This window comes from Phyllostomus discolor, chromosome 14, assembly GCF_004126475.2.
Source record: "Phyllostomus discolor isolate MPI-MPIP mPhyDis1 chromosome 14, mPhyDis1.pri.v3, whole genome shotgun sequence".
NCBI classification, from domain to species: domain Eukaryota; kingdom Metazoa; phylum Chordata; class Mammalia; order Chiroptera; family Phyllostomidae; genus Phyllostomus; species Phyllostomus discolor.
Genome location: NC_040916.2, coordinates 44,426,488 through 44,452,519, shown reverse-complemented (window position 1 = coordinate 44,452,519; position 26,032 = coordinate 44,426,488). Strand labels below are relative to the sequence as shown.

General features: G+C 39.6%; 1 protein-coding gene across 4 annotated transcripts; it reads right to left on the bottom strand.

The window, feature by feature from the left end:
• Positions 1–342: 342 nt before the first annotated feature.
• PRPF3 (pre-mRNA processing factor 3) lies at positions 343–20,886 on the bottom strand. Of its 4 annotated transcripts, XM_028502585.2 has the most exons (17): positions 20,773–20,830; positions 18,452–18,636; positions 17,710–17,840; positions 16,361–16,456; positions 15,591–15,737; positions 13,977–14,060; positions 13,596–13,816; positions 12,676–12,982; positions 11,893–12,059; positions 10,882–10,961; positions 8,882–9,025; positions 7,670–7,769; positions 7,384–7,497; positions 6,286–6,404; positions 5,252–5,335; positions 4,059–4,120; positions 465–705 (listed from the first exon to the last, which is right to left on the bottom strand). In XM_028502585.2, the coding sequence occupies exons 5-17, from the start codon at positions 15,606–15,608 to the stop codon at positions 559–561; spliced, it is 1,647 nt and encodes a 548-aa protein (XP_028358386.1). In that variant the 5' UTR covers positions 15,609–15,737; positions 16,361–16,456; positions 17,710–17,840; positions 18,452–18,636; positions 20,773–20,830; the 3' UTR covers positions 465–558. The 4 variants fall into 4 exon arrangements, with proteins under 4 accessions (XP_028358383.1, XP_028358386.1, XP_035871800.1 ...); XM_028502582.2 differs by lacking the exon at positions 16,361–16,456 and having other exon boundaries at positions 343–705; positions 20,773–20,886; XM_036015907.1 differs by lacking the exons at positions 16,361–16,456; positions 20,773–20,830 and adding an exon at positions 19,483–19,635.
• Between the last annotated feature and the right edge of the window lie 5,146 nt (positions 20,887–26,032).

The following is a 26,032-nucleotide window of genomic DNA, read 5'->3' as shown; positions in this document are numbered from 1 at the left end:
AACCTTAGCCAAGACCAGAAGTAATCTGTCTACCTTCCAACTCTATATACTGAAAGCTGAGAGATGGACACTCATTTGTTCCCCTCTCACCCACTTAACGCCTCTTTTCTGCTTCAGTCTGCTCCAGGAAAATGGTTTTATCACTCTTGCCCCAAAATGAGGTCCGAAAATTTCCATTAGACCTCAAAAACACATAACCCATCCATCCTCCCATCCATTCACATATACATAAACATCAATGACAAAATTTGCTTTTTCCACAGCAATTGCTAGAAGTCTGGAGAAAAGATCACCTGAAGACCCAAACTACAGTACCTATGAGTGTGTGAAAAATACCATACAAACTTTAAAAATAACTCTTTAATCATATGCACATGAGGGAGTAAAGGGCAGCACCAGGCTGACAGGGGAAGGGAGCAATGTGTTCTCCCTTTGTCCCAGTGTCGGCTTGGCACAGTTCTGAGATCACACACACAAGTGGGCACGGCTGGGAAGTAGAATAAGGGAGGGAACTGAAGAAACATAGGCAAGGGGGTAGAGGCAAGGCTTGCAGTAGTCTCAGTCGGTGCACTCCAACACAGATTCACTTAGGGCAAGGTCCCAGTAGTGTTCAGCCCCATGCTTTTTGAAATGCTCCCGAGCCATGTTCTCTGTAGGGCACTGTTTGAACTTCATATCCCCAAAGCTCCGGTCTTTGGCTGTACCCTGGGAAAGAGACAAAATGTGTAATAGCACTATAATTTCTAGTTTAAATCAGTACATAGTGGCAATTTTCAACAGGTGTGCTGTGCCTCAAGAATTTTTAAAACACACAATACCTGACTATTTAGTCAGGCACACTAACCACCTTTCCCTTAGATTGTAAAGAAAAAAAAAAAAAAGACAATAGTGAACAACAAAACAATAGCTGTCTGGTCTGAATGAATCAAAATTATCTCTCTCTTTTTGTCAGACCAGCAAAAAATGTATTTTTTGGTGCACTACAGAATTTCAGTCATTAGTTTAAGTGACCATGAGATGAAAAAGACTGAAAATCACTGAGACATAGTATCATTTCATAAATTATAATAATGCTTGCGTGTGTAGCAATGTGCCTAACTGGAAGTGATTTTTATGGGGAAAGCAATTCTTTTTCTTTTAAAATTGTATTTATTTTTAGAAAGAGAGGAAGGGAAGGAGAATGAGAGGGAGAGTAACATCGATGTGAGAGAGAAACATCAATTGGTCACTTCTCCTATGTGTCCCAACTGGGCACTGAATCTACAACTCAGGTATGTGCCCTGACTGGAAATGGTTCTGGCCATCTTTCAGTTCACAAGTTGGCTCAATCCACTGAGCCACACCAGCCAGGGCTGGTAAAAGCAATTCTAATCTCTATTTCTTTGCATGTGGTGTGTATTTTTTCATGAATTTACACATAAGGGTTTTTTCTTTTGACTCAATGGAGGATGAGGAGTTCTGTGGCCTGGTGCCTGGGTGGGAAAGCAAGTCAAGAAGGACTACAGAGGCTGAGATGGAATGAACTTGTCTCCCACCAGTCCTCCAGGACTAGATTTGGGCCTTTCAGGAAAAAGGTATTAGAGAGCCAGATGCTGAAGGACTCTTTTCACAAGACTTAGTGAGACCCTGTGTACAAGAAGGGCTTGGGCCCAGTGATCAAGAACAATAAAGGGACAAGGGGGAAGAGAGGTAAGGGGGAGCCAGGGGGCTACCTCCACAGAATAATAGGACAAGATACAGTAACTGGGTGGAAGTGCATTGTCACCAAAGGCACCAGCAGCAATGACAGTCATAAAATGCTACCTCAAGTCTTTTAGGGATCAGATTCCAATAAGGACACTGGAACAGAATTTGGCTTATTTCTGAACCTGAGATGCAGTTCCTGAGGACACTCAGAGAAAAATGGAAAAGAATTTGAAAGAAATGAAGAGGCTAGGATATTAAGTATACAGGTGGGGACTTATGAGACAAAAAAAATAGGTATTATGCTTGTTATGACTAAATATTTACGCATAAATTAGAGGAATATAGGATAAGACAGAAAACTGCATGAAAAACAGTTAGTAGCAATTACCCATAAAGTGTGATCTTAAAGAATGAGGGAGCCCTGCCTGATATGGAGTGGATGAATGCCGGCCTATGGCCCAAAAGGTTTCTGGTTCGATTCCCAGTCAGGACACATGCCTGGGTTGTGGGCCAGGTTCCCAGTTGCAGGCATGCAAAAGGCAACCAATTGGTATTTCTCTAGCACACTGATGTTTCTCTCTCTTTCTCTTCCCCTCTCTCTAAAATAAATAAATAAAATCTAAAAATAAAAGAACCAGGGAATTGAAAAAGAACTATTTCAGTAAATGCTCTTTTTTGTTGTGAGAATTTATTTTAATAAGCATTCACTACCCTTAAAATTCTCACCTGAGGATATGTTTATTAATTTTAGAGAGAGAGGAAGGGACAAAGAGAAACATCAACATGAGAGAAAAACATGGATCAGCTGCCTCCTGTATGAGCCCCAACTGTATGTATGAGATTGAACCTGTAACCTAGGTATGTGCTCTAACTGGTAATCCAACCCACCTTTTGGTGCACGGTCTGATGCACCAACTAACTGGGCTACTTGCCCAGGGCAGCATTTACTACTTTTGTAATAACTTAATACTTTTATAATAAAGAACTAGTTACTAAATACTAGCACATTTTAAAAATAGATACACATAAGAATATAAAATGAAAACAATAAATACAAAGGTAAACAATATTTACAAATGCATAAAGTATATTTTCGAGTGGGAATAAAAGGATTACTATACTATATCAGGATAAGGATATAATTACTGAGACAAGAAACTTTTAATGGTTCCTAGAGAAACAGTATATTTTCTGCTTCAAAAAAAGGGTGAATAATGCATAATTCACAAACTGGCCTGAATAAGCCCATTCATTCATTCATTCTTCAGAACTAACGCTGGTTCACTAAGATTTCAGGGATGAAAGAACTGTATAACCAAAATCTCCATTTGAAGAGTGATTTATTTACTTTTTACACTTTTTACCAAGTACCATTATATAATAATCTAATTAGGTTCTCAAACAAATAACCTTTGCTCTGGCTGGTGTGAGTCAGTTGGTTGGAGCACTGTCCAATAAACCAAAAGGTAGTGGGTTTGTTTCCTGGTCAGGACACATGCCTAGGTTGTGGGTTCAGTCCCCAGTTGGTGCATGTATGAGAGGCAACTGATCAATGTTTCTCCCTCACATCAATGTTTTTCTCCCTCTCTTTCTCTCCTGTCCCCCCTCTCTAAAATCAATTAGCATGTCCTACAGTGAGGATTAAAAAAGAAACCTCTATAGGGAGGGAAAATTATAACCACATTTTATAGACAAAAATAACAGTATTGAATTTTAAGTGCCTTGCCCAGTTACAAAGCTAACAAGTGGTACTGACCAGACTCACAACTCTATAGTCTTAAGTTTAGTATTTCTTTCACTATATCCAAACAAAAACCCAACAATTAATTTCCCTCTTTATAAGCCTGATCTATGACTATGAAATAACTCAGTTGAGAATTTGTAATCTTGCCACAGGTTTTCCAAACTCTTCTCCAGACTGTAGATACTAACATACTTATCAACTTATCTAAAATATAATGAAGAATTTGCTGCCAAACATTAAACAATAAATTCCAAAAAAAATAAAAAACAACAAAAAAACCCACCCACAAGTTACATAACAGATTAGGCATTGTTTAGTTTTACCATTCCACTGCTTCATTTGAATAATCTGAACAATCAAGAATTAGCTAAAGTTCTACTTCACTGTTTAATCAAGAATCACTACCCTGGCCCTGGCTGGTGTGGCTCAGCTGGTTGAATGTCAGTCCATGAACCAAAAAGTTGCTGGTTCGATACCCTGTCAAGGCACATGCCTGGGTTGTGTGTTTGGTCCCCCACCGGGGCATGTATGAGAGGCAACCAATCTATGTTTCTCTCTCCCTTTCTCCCTCCCTTCCCTTCTCTGTAAAAAATAAATAAATATTTTAAAAAAGAAAAGAATCACCTACCTCCCAGACTAGTACACATTTGTTGGTTTTCTTCACAGCTTCCTCATCGGATTCTTCGTCATCTGGAAAAGACAATATAGCTAAATCTTGCTCTAGATTTAGACTAGAGACCAAGATTTAGGTTCTAAACAAATAATGTTCAAATCAGCCAAAATTCTTTTAAATATTGTCACCCTTTACCATGTACTGCAATAAAATATCCTGTTATTCTTCATCCCAAATCAGACTGGAAGCTTTATATAGGCAGGGAAATTAATTCAACATTTACTGAGCAGCTAGTATGTGTCAAGAACTAGTATGTGTCAAGCAACCAAAATAAAAACTTGACCTAAGCACTTTGAGAGCAAGGCTTCAGATACCAGATGGCAAGAGTCTATCCTTGAGGAGGTTTTAGTCTAATGGAGGAGGAAGGCAAATATACCTAGTAAAAATAGGAACACTTGTAAAACAAAATATAGGTCAATTATCATAAAAAAGTAACTACTTTGTGAGGTTAAAAATACTTTAAGACCAAAAAGTATAACAGGACAAAAGTCAGGTTTAAAAAAAGTCTTGCCCTGTTTGGTGTAGCTCTGTGGATTGAGCTCTGGCCTGTGAACCAAAGGGTTCGCAGGTTCGATTCCTGGTCAGGGCACATGCCTGGGTTGCAGGTCAGGTCCTCAGTAAGGGTTGCTTGAGAGGCAACCACACATTGATGTTCCTCTCCCTCTCTTTCTCCCTCCCTTCCCCTTTTTAAAAATAAATATTTGATAAAATAAAGTTGGGCAAAAGAATGAAAAGTACATTTTCTTGAACAAAGCAGAAAGTTTTTTTATCTCAAAGTCTTTTTGGCTTCAACCCTTTAAAAACATTTTACCAAAAAGTAATACAGCCAATGTACATATATATGAGTGCATATAGTGTGCTAAATGTTCACAAACTTAACACACTCAAGTAATTGGTATCCAGACCCAGGACAGACAGGGAAACTGGTAGAAAGGCCTGAAAGGACAGGCAGAAAAATAACTAACACTCATGCACATGATCATATAACAAATACTCTATGAATGTGTAGCATGCTCATAATCCAAATGGGTCTTTCGAAAATTCCTGAAAATTACCTAGTGTTAGCAAGAAAGTCAGAGGTAGGGAATACATGAATGGACAGAATACCGCCCCCAACTCCCACCTAATCCCCTCTAACCCCCATTCACCATCTCCCTTTGTGTTAGATGTCTGTTCATCCCACTTTATCCGATGCAGCATAAGACGCTTAAATTTCTTCTGGGACTTGGGGCCTGGAAACAGAAAAGGAGAATTTTGCCAGGGTTGTGGAAGATGGTGGCATAGAAAGTACCTCTGAGCTCATTCAATGCCCAGATATTAATATGGTAGTTGAAGCAATACCAGGAATTACAGCTTAGGTCCTTTTACTCTAATAAACATGGAAACAGAGGCCCAGGATATTACAGAGCTTGTCCAGAAAAAGTCCAGCCATTGTTAATATGATAATGGTCTGCACAATATCAATGTAACCTGGCAGCCAAGGGGAGTGAACTGGAATGTTCCTGTGTGAACAATGACAACTTCACTAGTCAGTGGAGACGGTAGACACCGTCTGAGTGAGGTGTACTGTGTAGCCACTGCATTCAAAATAACTGAGCCCACAGAGCAACAAATCTGCATCAGATTTTGTGGTAAGTTTGAAATTCCTCCATGGAAACTATTCAGATGATTCAGAAGCCTGCAGCTATGGGCAACTGGTGATTGGCAGCTTCATCACAACAATGCACCCGTTCATGTATTATGCCTGGTGCAGTTTTTTTGGGAAACATCCAATCACCAGGTGACTCAGACGCCCTATAGTCCAGATTTGGCACCTGCAGCTCCTGGCTTTTCCCAAAACTAAAATCACCTTTGAAACGGAAGGGATTTCAGACTGTTGATGAGATTCAGGAAATACAATGGGGCAGCTGATGGTGACTGGGAGAACTGTGTGAGGTTCCAAGGTGCCTATGTCAAAGGGGACTGAGGTATCATTGTCCTAGGTAGAGTGTATCTTATATCTGTCTTCTTCAATAAATGTCTCTATTTTTCATATTACCTGGCTGGATACCTTCTGGATAGACCTTGTATACCCAAGTATGGTTCTAATATACTATCTTTTTCTCCTTTCTCTCACCATGCTAATGACTTCAAGGCCTAGCGTTGCCTGGGGACAATCTCCCACATTATTTTTCAGACTCACCCCCTTCCACTACTACCACGTTGACATCCTTGTGCAGTACCACCACCCCTGTCAGGTACAGTTGCCCAGCATTGGCCTCAATCTTGAACTTCTTGGCTGGATTGCTCAAATTTCGAACTCTGGAGAAGGGAAAGTTTAGTTACGGCTTTCATTTTAGCATCAGTAGCTGCCTGAATGGAATGGCAAATAAATAGATGAATCCAAAATGATTTTCTCTCTAAGGAAAAAAAAGATCTTTGGAGTAAGTGAACATACTAATGCATAAAAGGCAGAACTAATGAGTCTAGTATTTCCACTGTCTTATACCTCTTCAAAGTCTAGCACTTGGACACCTCACAATGAACAGCAGGTGATCAGAAAATAACCAAAAATGAAGGAAAGGTATTCACCATCATCTAAAAATACTTTTAACTGTTCTTGCCAGTATAAAGATCAACATATTCTTTGCCCTTATATGCTTAGAATGTAGTTACAATGGTATCCATAAAAAATTTCTAAGATACATGAAAAACTGTTCAGAGCAATTACCCATAGCGAGTGGACCTAAGGGATCAGAAATTAGGAATAGAACGTCCCCTTAAGTGCACTTCTGTACTGTCAATTTTTTTTTCTTAATAGGGATTCACTAATTTTACAATATACCACTTTTTATAATTAAGAACTAGTTACTAAACATGAACTTGTTCTAATACAAGAGAATAAAAACATTAAATTAACACAAAAGTAAAAGTGTATGAAGTGCAATCTGGAGTGGGACTAAAAGGATTTTTGCAGTACATCGGGAGACACAGGGTATTTTATGCCTCAAAAAGCACACATGATCCTTAGTTCACATCGTAGCCTGAACAAATTGATTCATTCATTCGTTCACTCATTCTTCAGAACTATTACTGGTTCACTAAGAAGACCTCAGACACAGAAGAGTAAGTCTTACCACTGTAAAAGATTTACTAATTCCTGCTTCACGCTAGGGTCATTTAAAGAGGGCAGGGGCTGATACTGTTACGTATGCTTTTAGAGCACAGTACTTTTCCCTCAATAACTTGGAAAATGTTTTGGTGTTTTGAAGGGGAAGGCTGGCCCAGTTTGGACACCTACCTATATACAGATATGTGTACCCCCTGTGAAATGTCTTCTTTAAGTTTTTTAATTTTCTTGACCTTTCTCTGTTCTGCTGTTAGTTTCCGGGCAGCGTTGGCCTCTTCATGCGCTCTGTCGTGACAGGAAGGACATCCACAAGTGAGAAAGGCATTGAAGATCAGAGGCAGGGCTGAGGGAAAGAGAGAGCAACGGAGGACTCTCCCCTCCCTTCAAATATGGATCCCCCACAAGAGCTTGGGAAAGATACTTGCCCTGGGTTTCCACCCAATCCCATGGCACTTACTTCTGTCTTTTTGCCATCTGAGCTCTGACATGGGCTTCTACCTTCGTGGGGTCTTGAACAGCTTCTGTTCCTAATACTCGCATCAAATTGGAAATTCTCACTGCAGTGGAGAAAGGACACAAATCAATCTCTGAAACTGCTTCTCCAGCTGGGATAACCTATCCTCTCCTCTACCAATTCATATTCTTTATCTATTTCAAATCTGCTCAAAATTCACCTCTTCCAAAAGCTCCTACCTTGAAAAGCCCATACAGTTAACTTTGGCATTAGTGGCAATTCATGCAATTAATCTAAATAGTTGGTATGCATTTATTTACATGGCTTAAAAATTTTATGAAAGACAAGGAACTTGTATTTTTAAGTGTTCTTATTTATTTAAAAATATTGTTTTTAATTCTCGCCTGAGAATATTTACTGATTTTAGAGAGAGGAAAGGGCTGGGGGGGTAGAGAGAGTGCAGCATCAATGTGAGAAACATCGCCTGGTTGCCTCCCATAATCACCCTGACTTGGGATAAAACCCACAACTTTTTGGTGTATGGGACGATGCTCCAAATAACTGAGTCACCCAGCCAGGGCTATTTTCTTTTTTAAATTGAATTTATTCGGGTCATACAGCTCAATAAAATTATACAGGTTTCAAGTTTACAATTCTACAACACACCATCTGCACACTGTACTGTGTGCTCACCGTCCGAAGTCTAGTCTCCTTCTGTCACCATTTATCCCCCATCTACTCTCTTCCACCCAGGGAACTTAATTTCTTTGGTATTTTCACATTGATAAAAGCATGTAATTGAAAGATCCTACACATGACAGGGCTCACTCAAAATATTGCTGAATGACAATGGAAACTACAGGACTGAGGTTTGTTTTTTAACTGTATTTTCATTTTTCAAATATTAAGAATTATGTACATAACCACTCTAGGCAAACAGTGCAACTACTATCTTCACGAATTTCAATACCATATTCTTCCAGGAAGATCAATGTGTTATATGACCAAAAATACTCAAAATAAACCTTAATTACCTCTACAATGAATATATTGATCTTTTTAAATAAGGAAAGATAGTAGAAAATTTAGGAAAGGAAAAAAAGAACAATAAATGATTCTTGGAAATAGCACCCAAATACAGACAGACGCTGATGTTCCTCTAGAACTACAGGGAGCAACATGCCACCCTCTCACCCCTGCTTTTAAAACACGTACCTTTGGGCTCTGGAGGGGGCATCAGGCCCAGCCTGACTTTCTCTTGTAGCTCCTTCTGTGCTTCTCTCCTTGTTTGCCTTCGAAGTTTCTTCTGTTCCTTCTTGGTAAGATAGACCCCCAGAGTAACTGGTGTGTCATTGTCAACTGTTAATCAGAGAAATGAGCAATAAGCATATTAGAGGAATGTAGATATTGTATCAATCACATTAAAAGAATCTTTACTTTAACCATTTTGGTTATTTTTAGGTTGTGATAGTGGTAATAATGTTTTATTTTTAAAAAGCAATCTATCTTTTGTGAGTAGTATTCTAACTTGATTTTCTTTAAGCAATTGAACACTTTATCAACTGAAATGTGGAAGATCTAGAAAACAAAATTAGAGCTGTTCTGGTCTCTCTGCTTCAGGATTTTGAGTAGGTGGGGGGTATCTAGAATCCTTTCTGGATCTTACCTCCTGAACTTTAATGTTTCTATGTAATACAGTTTGAAAACCATTGGCCAAGATGATAAAATTTATAATTTTAGAGTTTCAGAGAATGAAAAAAATTCACCTGGACCCCCAAAGCAGGTTTACACAACTTTGGAAAACAAGCACCTCCCCCCAATATTCTTCTAATGATTCACAACGATGACAGCTAACTAGACTCAGATTAAGTAAAATTCAATGATTACACCTTGTTTTAGCTCAAGATCTCATTCTATTTTTCTGAAGTTACTGACAAGCAAATTTACAGATATTATCTCTTCTGTCCATCCCAAACCTGATGAAAGCATTAAAGTCTTTTAGGATCCACATAACTCTTGAAGAAGCACATCAGTTTATATTACCTGCACATGAGAAAATTCTGTGTTCTAAGTGATTTACCCAAGCAATTCACCTAGCTAAAACACAGCGTATCTCTTTTGACTGAGATAATAAAACTTTTTTTATTAAGTTGGGGAGAAAGTGTTTTATTTTTTTTACTTGTAGATGTAAAGACTTTATTTATTTTTAGAGACAGGGGAATGGAGGCAGAAAGAGAGGAAGAGAAACATCGATATGAGACAGAAACATCAATCAGTTGTCTCTTGTTATGTACCCCAACCTTTCACTTTGCAGAATGACACCCAACCTAATGAGCCACATGGGTTGGAGCTGAGCAAATAGACTTTTGCTATAAAAATGATAAAGAGAAAGACTGAAGACAAAGAAGATAGAAGGGCAGGAATTTAGAAGTGATATACAAGACTGAAATTGGGAGTCAACACCATGGCAAAAGCCCAACTTGTAACAGACATCAATGAGGCCCTCTTGAGATTAGGCCTCAGTGCCCTAGAGCTGCACTGTCCAATACCGTGGTCACTAGCCACACGTACCACTTAAATGTAAATTAATTAAAATTGAAAATTAGCCATGACTGGTGTAACTCAATGGGCTGGTCATTGTCGGGCAAACTAAAAGGTCTCTGGTTTGATTCCTAGTCAAGGCACGTGCCTAGGTTGCAGGCCAGGTCCCTGGTTGTGGATGTGTGAGAGGTAACCAATCAATGTTTCTCTCCCTTTCTCTCTCCCTTCCCCCCTCTGTCTAAAAATAAATAAGATATATAAAGATTTTATTTATTTATTTTAGACAGAGGGGAAGGGAGGGAGGGAGAGAGAGAGAGAAAAACGCCAATGTGTGGTTGCCTCTCGAACGCCCCCTGCTGGGGACCTGGCCCATAACTCAGGCATGTGCCCTGACTGGGAATCAAACCAACAACCCTTTGATTCTCAGGTCAGTGCTCAACCCACCGAGCCACACCAGCCATGGCTAAAAATAAATAGAATCTTTTAAAAAAAATTGATTAAAATTTAAAATCAGTCCCTTGGTTGAATTAGTACAAGTCAGTTTTCAAGTGCTCAATAGTCACAAGTGGACAGTGACTACTGTATAGACAGTGCAGATAAAGAACATGTCCATTATCACACTGTCTATTGGATAATGCTTCTCTGGGACCTTGAGTGAGTAATCTATATATTACCTGGAGGGTTGAGCTGGGCTGGATGTTCAACAAGATTTGTGATCCCAAAATAATCTTCTCTCTTGGGATTTTGCTCTGTACTAAAATTGGGAGGAAGAAAAGAAAACAGAATGTTGATAGAGATGATTCCAAGAAAAGTCTCAGAAACACAATGAAAACATCCATTCTTTTTAATGCACTCAAACACTTTTTAGTATTTGCATACCTATAACATATAATTATATTACACAGGATTTTCAAGATGAGAAAACTGGGTCCCACTAAGGATGGATAACTCTCCTCACTAGTGCAATCTTTTTTCTACTCTAACACCACCGATGGCTATCAGTCTGTCATCAGTAACAATAATTCCCTAGGACAGTGGCTGACAAAGGAAAGGTAAGGAAAGGCTGAGACACACTCTCCTAAAGCCATGTATCAGAATGATAAAGCAGATATAGTTAATGCTCTCCAAATGTTTCCCTTTTATTTTTAAGTTAAACTTATCGGGGTGACTTTAGTTCATAAGATTATACAGGTTTCAAGTGTACATCTCCATGACACATGACCTGTACACTGCACTGTGTGTCCCACCACCTAGAGGCAAATCCTCTGTCACCATATAGTTGGGCCCCTTTACCCTTTTCTAAGGGTTTCTTATATGCTTTATTTACCATTCTCTCTCCTATCAACTAAGAATCCTTGTTCTATTCTAGAACTAGATCTTTAAGAACATAAACACCTATTTTAAGTAACAAAAAATGTAAGAAAATATGCTAAAAGCAAATGTATAACAAAACAATGTATAACAAAAGCAAATAATTTACAGATCTGCTCTTTTAGATTATTTGTGTGCATTCCTCCTACATAACCCCCCAAAAAACTAAAAATAACCCACATAACATATTCTTTGTAAGTATATGAGCTTGTATAACAGTTACCTATTTCTCCTGGATTTTAAAAGTTTACTTAATGAATCACTATCACCTCTCCCATTAAAACTATAATTCTTATTAAAAGAAATTAACTCACAGGTCAAAGCCATTGGGGATGATATAAGAGTCCCACCACTCAATTTCAGGAATATCCCCTTCCTTTAACTCCTTCTTAGGAGCAATGAGGGCCAACCTAGTTGAAGCATGGATTCCTGTTTTTCGAGCTGCCTGTGAGATCTCTGCCTGCAGCTTCTCCAGCTGAGCCTAAAGACAAGATAAACCAAGACAGGAAGATAAATTGGAGTCACAGAAAGCACGTAAGGAGTAGAATCCCAAATTTTAAAACACTCCCTTGTTGAACTCTTTACACTTAATGGAACTAGTTCATAATTTCTGAAAGCTTAGGGGAAAAGCCATTCTGCTTTATTCTATCCTTTACTAGTTGATTTACATACATCTCACCCTCCTCACACCTCTTCACCCCACAGTGCCTGCAGCAAACATGCACAAACGAAACTTTATGAAAACCTCATTCTGGAAGGATGAAATGAGAAGGCAAAAGTCACTGACTATAGTCAGTTCAAAACTCTATGTCTGTGGACGGTCTGCAGTCAATTTTAACACCAGGATAGCTATCCTCAAGTCACCCAAAAGGTTCTTAAATGTTTCTTTTCACTGTTATTTGGATGTGGAGAATTTTCAAATTCAATTTTATTTCCACCTAAGCTGAATGTAATTCAGAAGGCAAATAAGCTAAAAATCAAGTCTAATTGCCTAAAACACAGAGAACTGAGTTGAAAGTATTTTAGGGATGTATTTAATTTCCTTTGTCACCTTCCTAACTTCTTTGAAGTTCTAGGTTATGTTCTACACCAGATACCTTTGTCCGTAATCGTTGGGCAATCTTCTCAAATTTGCCCTTGTCATGGAATTTAAAAGTGCGTCTCTGTCGCTGGGAAGGGGCAATTGAAACTCGAGGGTCAAAATAGGTATTGGACTCCATGTCTTCTGATGGCTTTTCTTTAAGCTGTTGCTTGAATTGTTCTCTCTTTACAGCACGAATATTGGCCTTCAGAGTAGGCATGCGGTGTGTCAGCTCAATCTCCTTGCCTGTTGCATCTACAGTGCGGCCCTGCTCATCGAGAATCAGTGGTGTAGGTTTAGTTTGATCTTTTAACTCCACCTTCCTGAAAAACAGCCCAAAGAAATAAATTACATGTGGAACAATAAGGCAAACAAAGAACAAACAGAAAATAAAACAAATCAAAGCCCAACTGTGGTAGGATGATGCTCAACCAAGTGAGCCACACTGGTCAGGCGTGACCCCTAAATGGGGTTCAATGGATATAGTTGAGTTAAAACCAGGAGACCCGATTCTACTCCTAGCTTCAGTATTAGATGAATAACCTTAACCTCAGTCCTACCAATTATAAAAAGATTATAAACTCTGCAACCAGGAAACCAAGAGAATATATTAAATTGGTATTTATTCAGCATATGTAAGAAATAGGTAACTGTAAAAAATGATTTAGGTTCTTTGGCAGGAAAGGATCTGTAACATTCAAAGAAGCCCTGGCCAGGTATCTCAGTTTGTTAGAGCGTCATCCTGATACACCAAGGTGGCGGGTTTGACTCCCGATCAGGGCACATGAATGCATAAAGAAGTGGAACAAATTGATGTTCCTTTCTCTCCCCCCATTACCTTCTCCGCCCCCCAAAACCAATTTTTAAAAAATTGTGCTCACTTAAACGAAAATCCCTCAAAGGCATTTATTGCTTCTCAAGCTTTAAGATACTCACGGGGGAGCAATGCCCATAGCATGAAGATTGGCCAGGCCCACCATGTTGGCATTGCCGATGAGCCCTGGCTTTAGTGCCAGCTGGGCCTGGATGCGGGCTTGCAGTTCAGCTGCTTTCCTTGCCTTCTCAATGGCATCATTCATGAAAGTGGCAGCCTGGGAGGGCTGAATGGTATTGCCAATTGGAAGTCGCTCTGGCTGGGAGGAAGAAGGAGTCTTTGGCTGTGAGACAGAGAAAAAGAAATCAGAATTAGATGGATTAGACAGGCGCAAGCGCACACACACACACACATAGTAGTAGACTTCTGGATTCTTATTCGAAAGTATGGCAAGAAGTTCCGTGCTAAAGATTATTCTTTTCAGAGTAATCTGGGTACAGTACCTGAGGTGTGGGGGGACTGATGAAGCTCAGTTGTTTTTTCCTCTCCTCAATTTGTCGTGTTGCTGCCTCCATCATCTGTTTGATCTGTTCTCGGGGGTGGGGGGAGAGTTGAAAAACTATTAATGTCTTTTCTATTTCTCCCATACAGGTTCCTAAATCCAAAAGGCTTTCAGGTCTACAGGGCTAGAAACTTTTGAATGACATCATATTCTGCCTGTATCATCAGCTAGAAAATTTAGTAAAGATAAACCTACACAGCTAAACAATGAATTCTTCAATGCATTTTCCCAAGGCAGGATTGGCATGTTAGGTAATAACACAGCTTGATGACTAAGATTCTGGAGGCAGAGAAACCTGAGTTTGAATCTTAACTCTGACACTTAATGCCTGTGTGACCTTGGACATCATATTTAATCCTTCAACTTCCAAGAGTCTAAAAGGGGTAAAAATAGTACCTACCTAACCAGGGCTATTGTGAGCATTTAAATAACAAAATTCCTAAAAGAACCCAAATAAATCATGTCTATAAAAAAAAATTATGTTATTGATCCCTGAATTCCTAGTTTGGATAACCAGAGACGACAATAAAAGATCTGCTTCATAGTCTCTATAAACCCCTCCTTCTGTCCAGAGAAGTTCAGGGTGATAAGCTTTGACGATAAAATCAAGTAACTCTTTCTCAAATTTTCCAAGAGAACTGGTGTCAAGGGGCTCCAAAATATTTTTTAAATTTATTCTTAACACTTTTTGAGTAGGTGATATATTTATATAGTTCAAAATGTTAAAAGTATAAAAGAATATATTGTGAATTCTTCCACCTCATTCCCTACTACAAAATTATCAGCTTCTTTCCTTTCAGAAATATAAGCAAACCCATCCACCCAAACATATATATGTATATATTTTTTCTACTCCCCCCAAGAAACTTTAAATGATACAAGCAATAGTTATTGCTTATGTGGCAGCAATATTATTTTAAACAGAGCCCATTTTTAAAAAAAGATTTTATTTATTTATTTTTAGAGATAGGGGAAGGGAGAAAGGGAGAGAAATATCAACATGTGGTTGCCTCTCACAAGCCCCCTACTGGGGATCTGGCCCACAACCCAGGCATGTGCCCTAACTGGGAATCGAACCAGCGACCCTTTGGTTTGCAGGCCGGTGCTCAGTTCACTGAGCCACACCAGCCAGGGCCTAAACAGAACCCATTATTATAAAAACCAGATAATTCCTATTTAAAAAATACAAAGTCGACTTGAAATTATGTAAGTGGATTATACCTTTTCTGCAGTATGCCTGGAAATTCTCCTCTAGCATCAAGCTGAATTCTGATTATTTCAATAACTTTCCCAATGATCTAAAGAGGTACATAACTGGGCAAATGAAGTATGTAACACACCTTGCTTGCCACATAATTGGTACTCAGTAAATGCCATTTCATTAACCTTCAACTGGAATACTCCTGGTTAACCCAAGGAATGATGAAACATGAAACAGGAAATCAAAGTTCCCCAGTACTAAACACTAATTCACATAGAGTCCACAATAAAAAGAGCAAGCATCTCTTGCTTCTTCAACTCACAAAATCACTATTTCCAGTTCTTAATTACTAACCTGGAGTTTAGTCAGCATGCCAGGGCTCTCTGAGGGAGGCCCAGGGATCACTTCTGGCTCCTCTTCCACCTCCTCAAAACGTGGAATCCGTCGCTTCTTTACTCCTGATGATTCCTTTGAGATCTCAGAGTCATCACCAAAAACTTCCTAAGGGAACCCAAGATGAAAGAAGAGTTGTATCCCTGCCCATGGGAGAAGAGAAGAATCATCCTAGTTCCTATCAGCATTCTGTGGCATTTCCCAGAGTCTCCTAGACCCTCCACCAAATGGACCATCTCGCCCAACTTCATCATTCTCCCACTCCAGTCAAGCAAATTTCACCCCCATGTCCTTATAAATGTGCCCATTTCACAGTCTTTGCAAATGCTACTGCCACATGTGTAATGTTCTCCCTCAACTTTTCCACAACCCCTGTTCTAAATCCTGCCTAAAACTCACCTCCTCCAGGAAGTTTTCCTCATTAATAATCTCATCCCACTCTGATCAAACTGTTGTTTCGCCTCCTTAGCACTTAATAGTTTGGTTCATACTATGTAAAATACATTCCATTTGCCAAGTGTTAAGTCTTTCAATGTTAGTCCTTTCTCCCAACTAGAGTCTAAGCTCTTCCAGGACAGGGGCTTTCTCTTTCTTCTTCAGTATTCCCCAGTACTACTTTGTTCTTATCAAACAATGGGAACTCAAATATGCTGACTAATTTGCAAGGTGAATTTAACAGGACCAAGAATGGCCAACTGGAAGGGACAATGGGAAAAAGCAAATGTACACACCGGTGGTAGGCTTTGGGTGACATCCCCTCTTCACTAGGAGGGCTCGTGTTTTGCAAGGACATATCCTCGGCCAGGGGTGAGCGCTTCCTGGAACTCCTACAGTTCAAGAAAAAGGACTCTCCCATAATATATTGTGTGGGGTGGGGACTTGAATGGACCAAAATGGGACCCATATCCCAAAGCTATCTAGATACCTCCTTCAAGAAACCGTTTTTTTTTATTTATCCCACCCCATCTAGTCACTTCATTCACAGCATGCCCTGCCCTAACTCATCTTCACTCTACAGATCTGTGTATAATGTGGATCAAGCATTCCCCTTTAAACATAATAAAATTCAACAAAAGATTATACTCAACCCTAAAATTTACATGAAATTGCTATTCAGATTTTTAAATTTGTGACTATATTTTGTTGTGTTCCCCCACCCCAACCCTTAAATTGCACATTCTTTTAAGGCAAGGACTATCTCTCATTCCTCTGACCACCCTCCAATACCCTAAACACAAAGAACACACAAATATCTATTTTTATTGGTTCCACAGCCTGGCCAGGGAACAAGAAGACATTGCTTATTCACTCTTTGTGCTTCAGGAAAAGCAATAGGATAGCCAAGGTATCAAAAGTACTTTGGAAGGTTTGATGGGAGTCACAGAAAAGATTTTTTTTTAAGAGAGAGATTGACAGAGAGAAAGATAGAGAGATCAGCTATGATACTGCAAATACTCAGAAGCCATGACCAATCAGCAATCACAGAGTAAAAAGTGAAGTAGGCAAGGGAATAACAATGGTCCATTTAAGTACTCTACTTATAGGGCCAGATGACCAGCAATATAATATATAGAAAAATGGCAGGCTCTCCAGACATATACTAAACAGTAACTGCTATTAGGTTTCCATCTGCAGGTCCACTGCAGAGAAATCTCCATAAAGGAGCAACAATGAGGTCTATAGCTCAGGTAGCAGTGGAGTCACACTTTGAAACAATCTATTAGGTGTCAAGTAAATCAAAGCAAGAAATCTTAGATCAATCTATAGGCAGTAGTAAAGGGGGTGGGGGTGGGGGGAGACATAGGGAAACATGAAAACCAAAACTCCTAACTGTATATGAAAAAAAAAAAAGCTGTCAATTATTTCCTTGGAATAGTTCTACCCATGAACTTAGGTAGTTCATTACTATAAATTGGTGATAATGCAAGTTCATTTCACCCCCTCTGCTTTAGGTCTAAGTACCTCTCCTGATTATTAGGTATTCTAATAGTGGCTATCAAAGTGTGAGCCAAGTAAGCTCAGCAACTTTGTTACCCTTCAAAACACTCCCGAGTTCACCAGATAGTTAACTGTAACCTACCTTTAGCTCTCGTTTTCTGCTCCTGTCACTGCTAGACTTGGAATGTCTAGAGCTTCGGCCTTCCTCCACAGCCTCAAAAAGTTTGTCCACAAATCGGAGAGTAGAATCATCAAGAAAAGGTTTCAGATGGTCTGACAGGAAAAAAAGAGGGTGGCAGGGTTGAAAAGGTAAGAGTACTTCAGTTCAATAACAAGCATATAACAAACACCAACACTGGAAATTTATCCCTGAAAGGAAGGAAACGTTTTCTTAAATTTTTTTGTAGGGTTCCCATAAATTCTCTTACACTGAATTTATGTTGAATGACTTTATGAGGTAAAAATACAGTTATGATTTTTTAGAGTAGAAGTAGCACAGCCAGAGCAAACTCGGGGATTAAAAATCTCCCTAACTCTTCCCAAATGGCACAATGTAGGAGATGACTATTAATAAAATCTGTCTCCCTAAATTTTTTCATCGATAACTTCTGCATGTTTAGATGTCAACGTGAATCTGAATGTATTCATCTTACTTTAACACATTTCCTAAGTAAATTTAACTTAGGTAACAGTACAGTGGGCAAAGGAAGTCAGTATGAGATTCAAAATGTCACCAAAAAAATTAAAGAACAAAATTAGTTATTTGGGGTAGTTCCATTATAATGCAAGAAAAACTAAAACATGGCCTGACCCTTCTGGGAAAGTTCAAGGCAATGTTGGGGCCATCCTATATGGTAAGTCAAAAGATTCAGAAAGGCACATACCAGCTGCCTTCTTCTTGTCCATGCCTTTCCCCACACAGTTCAGTGCTGCTGTGACCACTGTGGGCTCTGAGAAGCCCAGTACCCTCTTCACTGTCTTCTCTACCCATGGTTTTAGCTCATCCAGCTCCCTCTTAGATAGTGCCATTCTTCAGGAAAGGACAGCTCAGTGGGATTCAATACTGCACCTAAAAAGGAATCAGAAAAGACTTAAGTTAGAGGACAGGAAAAGACCCAAGTGGCTAGTACATCAGGAATGTCTTTCCCACTCCTATACTCAATCCTTAGGCCAAGTTCTTCCACTTCATTTCAAGTCAAATTCTTTCCCTAAAACCCATATTCACAGCAAAAAGGACTACATTACACTTGATTTTTAACCCTAACTCAGCAGCAGTAGGTCAATGAAATCTGTGGAACCAACCAACCAACCAATCCTGGGAATAATCTAGTCTGAGAAATGAGTTCTAGCTTCTTTTCTGATCCTGTCTTATTAACAAGGACTGGCAAACGTATAACCTGAAAACAAAACTGAAAAAGTCTACCTAGAGGCCAGCTTTTCTATTCTTACTTCTAAGCAGGCGTTCCTTAACTCAATCTTGACCTATAGATTTCCTTTTAAGGAAAGCAAATAAGGGAGATCAGTTATCCTATATCAAAGCTCATAATCCTTAAGACTGTCACTGCTAGACTGAAGTCATATTTCTCTAAAGTCATATTCATCCCAGTGAGAATTCTGTACCCAGATAAAAGCAATCCCTCAGCTCAGGAAGGAATACTCGCATTTTGGATGGTCTCTCTGTTTGCCTTTCACCTTTACTTTCCTACTTTTTAGCTTAGCAGAAAAAACACTACCATAAAGGACTCTCTATAACAAATCCTTAAATTGTCATTTAATGCAAGTTAGTATAATTCTTAAACATTATTCATGTTTACTTTTTGATTTCCCACCTATATCTCCAAACTCATGAGCACAGAGAAAATTTTATCTCCCCGATTTTCTCCACAATGCCTGAAAATCAATAAACTGCACTGACCTCTATTTCCAAGCTAACCTCCGCCCAGCAGTGCCACATATCAGGGTCTGATCAGTGAGTCAGTCTTTCGAGATGTTTTAAGGCATCTTTTCTCCCAAAAGATTCAGTATGAATAACTTCTACATTCTTGGCAGGTTTATCCTTTTTAGGACCTGTTGCTAAAAAGTATATGCAATTTTGGAATAACCACATGAGGCTAATAGTCATGAAACTCAGAGTGAAAGATCTTATGCCTCCGTGACACATCATATGAACGGTTCTATGGTGACTCTATCCACTCATCATGAGGCAGCAGTATAATCTACCAATCTCTACATATTTAATGTGTACTGCCCAAAAGCAGCATACTCAGGTCTCACACAGAGTGAAGAAAGAGCTCACACTGAACAGTTGCAACATTGAACTCTACTATTTAGCAGCCTTTAGGCAAGAGATTATTCTGTGTGCCTCAGTTTACTCATCTTACAAAATGAGGACAGCTGCCATACCTACACTGTACTCAATTTATCCAATAAGTATCGTGTAATCACTAAGTGTCAAGCAGCATACTGGGTGCTGAGGATACATACAACAGCGAACAAAACAGACAAGAATTCTTTGTCTTTATCTTTATCTTTGTCTTTAAAAGGGCTTATATTCCCGTAGAATTAAGTCACAGGCAATAAAGTGTAAGCAATTTGAAAATCCAAAGCAGTAAGTGCGGTACTGCTCTATTAGATAAAATGTGTGTTCAGACACTATACTAACAGATGTATTCAAGCTCAACACAACACTCCATAAGATAATGTGCACATTAAACAAGCAGTGGGCAAAAATCAAAGTTTCACACAGTAACCAGCTGTGTCACTAACCAAATGTTGAACAAGAACTGCGTGGGACGGGTGTGTATGTTATGATGTGGAGAGGAAGGCAGCATGATCTCTGAATGACCAAGTAGCAGAACCCAGTCTTCTGAATTTCCTTACTCCCTGCGCTTACTCACTATAACCCGAGTTACCTCCCTGAAGCTCCCATTCTTCTCTTTTTGCTCTTTCCGCCTCTTCGACCGGCCCCTACCCCACCTTGGTCTACCCGAACTCCTCTGTGTGCTCGTCTCCCCACCCCGTCCCCTTCCCGCCCCCGCCCTTTTCCTCTCAATAATCTCATTGCAACCCGTTCTCCCACGGAACCTTATTCTCTTAGCTGCCTTCTTACTGAACCTTCCCGCTCCGGTCTCCCTCCTGGACGGAGCCCTAGCCCCAGGAGCCCAAACCCGAGGACACCCTCTCCGGGCCCGGGGCCACTACTCACCTCACAAACTTCAGCCCCTGAGACGGAGCCCGAACGTTACACCGGAACCGGAAACCTTCTCACTGCCCTACGGCCTGCCGTCGCTACCGCCACCGCCGCCGCCGCTTCCACGCTGCGGTCCTCCCACACGTGACGGGGGAGGGCCGGGCCGCGTCGCCGACTCGCGCAGCCTCAGTAGCCACCTTCTTGGCGGCGGAGCGCATGCGTAGTGGAGCCCTACAGTTGCAGCACACGTGTTCCCGCCAGCTTCGTTTTCCCCAGCTAAACCCGATAAGCAGGTTACTCCAAAGTACTTGTGGCCTGAAGCAGAAGTTGGGCCGCTTGCAGTGTGGAGAATAAGTGCGCTAAAAGCGAAGCTGAACGGGGCCTTTCTGGTAGAAACTCAACTCTCTAACAGTCGACAGCACCAGCATTAGCCACGTCTCCTTAACCTCTCCCCCTTGGTTAAATTAACAGTGTCAAAGACTAACCACCCGGAAAAAAGTCGACTATAGGACTCTGAAGATAGCAGCGCCTCTCGCCTCGCCTTTTATTATTTCATTCATTAATTGGTACAAGTATTTATCGACTGCCTGCTAGCGCGTGCCAGGAATTCACTGAGAGTCAGTGTTGCTTAATGGTTGTAAGAGCACAGGCTTTGAAGTCCGAGTGCTTAGTTTCGTATTCCAGTTCTCCTACTCATTAGGCAAATTACTTAAGCCCTCTATTTCCTCACCTGTAAAAAAAAATCCATCTCAAAGTGACTTGAGTAACGTACTTAAAATAGTGCTACTCAGAGTTCAATAAAACTACATCATATATAAGATGTCCAATTGCCCACATAAATGTATAATAGACATCTCTATTATAGATATTTTATGTATTACTTACACCTACTATATAGACATAAGATAATTTACACAATTTTCTAAACTCGATTCTATACCCCCTCACACACACGAAAAACAAAACACCCCAGCTCCCAATACAGTCTTCCTCATTCTAAGTTAATGGCAACTCTATTCTTACAGTTACGCAGGCCAGTAATCTTGGAGTCATCCTGGACTCCTCTGTTCCATTGGCCCTTCTTTCAAAATACATACAGAAACCCTTCTGCTTTTCACCACCTCCACTTACATCACTTTCATGCTTGCATTATTTTAGAAGTCTCCTAAACACTTTCCCTTTCTTCCACTTTGTCCCCCTTCAGTCTCATCACATAAACAAGTTATCTAGTACTAGTAGACATGTACTATAGTGATCATGTTAACACATTAGAAAGGGCATGTGACTCCCCTGCTCAAAACCATCCTCTCTGCCTTTTTATATCACTAAGTAAAATGATCTCCAAGATGTACGCTACTCCATTACCTCTGTAATCTCATCTACCGATACTCTTCACTCATTCATCTCTAGAATCCTGACCCCTTGTTTTTCCTTGGACACGCAAAGAATAATGCCAAGCTCAAGGCCTTTGCACTTACTGCTTTCTGCCTACATTGCTTTTCATCTAGATATCTACATGGCTTGGTCCCTCATCTCCTTCAGATTTTTATTCAAATGTAACTGCAATGATGCCTTCCCTGACCACCCTATTTAAGTCTGAAGACTGTTTGGCACTCCTGATTCCTCCGAGGTTTTTTTTTTTTTCCTTTTTCCATAGTTCTTATTATCACCTGCTGTACTAGATAATTTACTTATTATATTTACTGCAAATTATCTGAATCCCTCTGCTATAATGTAAATTCCTTAAAGGCAGGAATCATTGTCCTTAATATATCTTAAGTGTCTATCATAGCATTTGGCATAGTTAAATAAACATTTGTTGAATTAAAGAATGATTTTTTTTTGCAGTGGATCTTACAGGCCTCAGAACCTGCTGAAGTCTGGTTTTTACCTAAAGTGTGGAAATTCTTTAAGGGCAGGAATCATGTCATATTGTTTTTATACCTCCAGGACCTAGGACAGTGTCAGACACAGTAAAAGCTCAATAAATGATAAGTAAGACTTTTCAGAAATGTCTTCCTCATTCTATGAATAAGCCTGTATTTTTCTCTTCCTTCAAAATGAGGCTCTAGACCTTATCTGACCCTTTAAACTAGTGATTTTGAAAAACGTGTGTGGGCATAGTTTGGGAGAAGCATATCCAACATTATGATATAATATCATAGGTAGGAAATGACAAAATATTCCATTATATCAGATTACACACTACAGAAACTTAGATTCCAAGATGTCTTTTTATTTTCTAGGGAGGTTATTAGAATGTCCCAAGGAGCACACAATGCATATGAAGATTGGTTTTTAGGAAGTTTGAGAAATATATACCAAAACCTCTCCTAAATTATTGTGCAGTAGAAATGGTGGAATAAAGCCTGGCTTTGAGGAACAGACTGAGGGAGCTTGAATATGGTGCTCAAGTTGTTCATGCCTTAGTTTCCTCACGGCATCTACAACACCTAACACCAGTGGCTTTTCTAATATTCACTCCAAAGAGTCTGTTGAATGAGACGGTGAGTTACAAATCTGCAGAGTTGCCAATTTTTTTGTTTTAGTGCTTTTAACCATCTGGGTTCAGTTCCCCAGAGGGAAATGTTTTTCTAGGAGCTGATTTTATTTCCAATATTTAGAATCTGGTGAGTTTAAGTCCTTAGTCTCCCAGTTCTTACCCGTGATTCCTTCAGTTAATTAATTTTTGAGGTTGTTTCCACAGTTATAAAATGAGAAGAATCTCTACTTCAACAGTGTTGTGAGGATTAAATGTTACACATTTAGTGTGTCACTGGCATAAAGAGAGACATATAGACCAACAGAACAGAATTGAGAGCCCAGAAATAAGCCTCACATATATGGCCAGTTGATGACTGACAAGGGTGCCAAGGCCACTCAGTAGAGAAAGGACAGCATGTTCCAAGAATGGTGCAGGGAAAGCGGATGTCCACATGCAACAGAATGAAATTAGATCCCTTCTGCGCACACACACACACACACACACACACATTAATGTGAATTGGATCAATGACCTAAACTTAAGAGCAAAAACTATAAAACCCTTAGAAGAAAATGAGGAGGAAAAGATTGATGAGATTGAATTTGGCAATAATTTCTTGGATGTAACACCAAAAACAGAAGCAACAAAAGAATAATTAGATAAATTGGATTCATCAAAATTTAAAACTTTTGTGTATCAAAGGACACCATCAGAGAGTAAAAAGACAATCCACAGAGTGGGAGAAAATATTTCGAAGTCATGTATCTGATAGAGGATTACTATCCAGAATATATTTAAAACAAACAAACAGAACTCTTATAACTCAACAGCAAAAACCAACCCAACTCAAAAGGAACATAGGTTAAGTACTTGAATACACATTTCTCCAAGAAGATATACAAATACAGCCAATAAATACTTAAGAAGATGCTTAACACCATCAGTCACCAGGGAAATGCAAATCAAGGCCATAAGAAAATACTACTTTACACACATTAGGATAGCTACTATTAAAAAACACAACAGCCTGGCTGGCATAGCTCAGTGGGTTGAGCACGGGCTGGGAACCAAAGCATCACAGGTTCGATTCCCAGTCAGGGCACATGCCTGGGTTGCAGGCCATGGCCCCCAGCAACCGCACATTGATGTTTCTCTCTCTCTCTCTCTTTTCCCTCCCTTCCCTCTCTAAAAATAAATAAATAAAATCTTAAAAAAAAAATCCACAGCAGAACATTAAAGAGTCAGGATGTGGAAAAACTGCAACACTGGAGTGTTAGTTGGAATGTAAAATGGTGCAGCTGCTATGGGAAACAGTGCGGTAGTTTGTCAAAAAAGTAAAATCAGAATTAACACATGATCCAGCAATTCTCCTTCTGGGTATAAACCTGGAAGAACTGAAAGAAGGTTCTCAGAGAGATACATCTATGTTCAGAGCAGCATTATTCACCATAGATAAAAGGTGGAAGCAACTGAAGTGTCCACTGACAGATGAATAAACAAAATGTAGTATATATACACAATATCATTCAGTCATTCAAAGGAATTTCTTTCTAATTATTTTATTTTTTATAACTTTTTAAAATTGTTGTTCAAGTACAGTTTTCTTTTACTCCCATCCCAGCCCACCTTCCCAGTGCTCCCCACCTCCCTCCCATTTCCACCCCCCCTAGTTTTAGTCCATGTGTCCTTTATACTTGTTCCTGTAAACCCTTCCCCTTTTCCCCTGAAATTCCCTCCCCTCTCTGCTCTGGTAATTGTCAGCCTGTTCTCTATTTCAGTGTCTTTGGTTATATTTTGCTTGTTTGTTTTGTTCTTTAGGTTCCTGTTAAAGGTGAGATCATATGGTATTTGTCTTGTACCACCTGGCTTATTTCACTCAGCATAATGCTTTCCAGTTCCATCCATGCTGTTGCAAAGGGTAGGAGCTCCTTCTTTCTTTCTGCTGCATAGAATTCCATTGTGTAAATGTACCATAGTTTTTTGATCCACTCATTTACTGATGGGCACCTATGTTGCTTCCAGCACTTGGCTATTGTAAATTGTGCTGCTATGAACATTGGGGTGCATAGGTTCTTTTGGTTTGGTGTTTCAGGGTTCTTAGGATATAGTCCTAGCAGTGGAATTGCTGGGTCAAAAGGCAGATCCATTTTTAGTTTTCTGAGAAAATTCCATACTGTTTTCCAGAAAGGAATTTCTGATACATGCTACAACATGGATAAGCCTTGAAAATATGCTAAATGAAATAAGCCAGACACAAAAGGGCAAATATCATACGATTCCACATATGTGAGGGATCTAGAATAGACAAATAGAGACAGAAAGAATAGAGGCTGCCAGGGGCAGCAGAGAGGGGGAATAGGGAATTATTGCTTAAAGATTAGAGTTTGTGTCAGAGGATGAAAAAGTTTTGGAAAGAGATAGTTGTGATTAGCATGCAGCATTGTGCATGTACTTAACGCCACTGAATTTTACACTTAAAAATGGTAAGCCCTGGCCAGGTATCTCAGTTGGTTAGAGCATTGTCTCAATACACCAAGGATGCAGGTTCAATCCCTGGTTGGGGCATATACAAGAATCAACGAGTGAATGCATAAGTGGAACAATGAATCAATGTTTCTCTCTGTCTCTCCTTTCCTCTCTCTCTCTTAAAAAGAAGTTAAAATGGAAAACTTCATGATATATATATATATATATATATATATATATATATATATAAAATGTAGTGCCTGGTGCATAGCAAGACTCAATAGGTCTCAATAGGTCATTGCTAGTGTCATATATTCCGTGAAG

Bases quoted from the DNA above. Each gene is read 5' to 3' on its own strand.
- PRPF3 (XM_028502582.2), bottom strand. From the start codon at position 18,596: ATGGCACTATCTAAGAGGGAGCTGGATGAGCTAAAACCATGGGTAGAG. The intron at 10,962-11,892 runs GTGAGTTAATTT...TCCCAATTTTAG, and splicing joins ATCCCCAATGGCTTTGACCT to TACAGAGCAAAATCCCAAGA. The intron at 7,498-7,669 runs GTAAGTGCCATG...CTGTCACGACAG, and splicing joins CAGATGGCAAAAAGACAGAA to AGCGCATGAAGAGGCCAACG.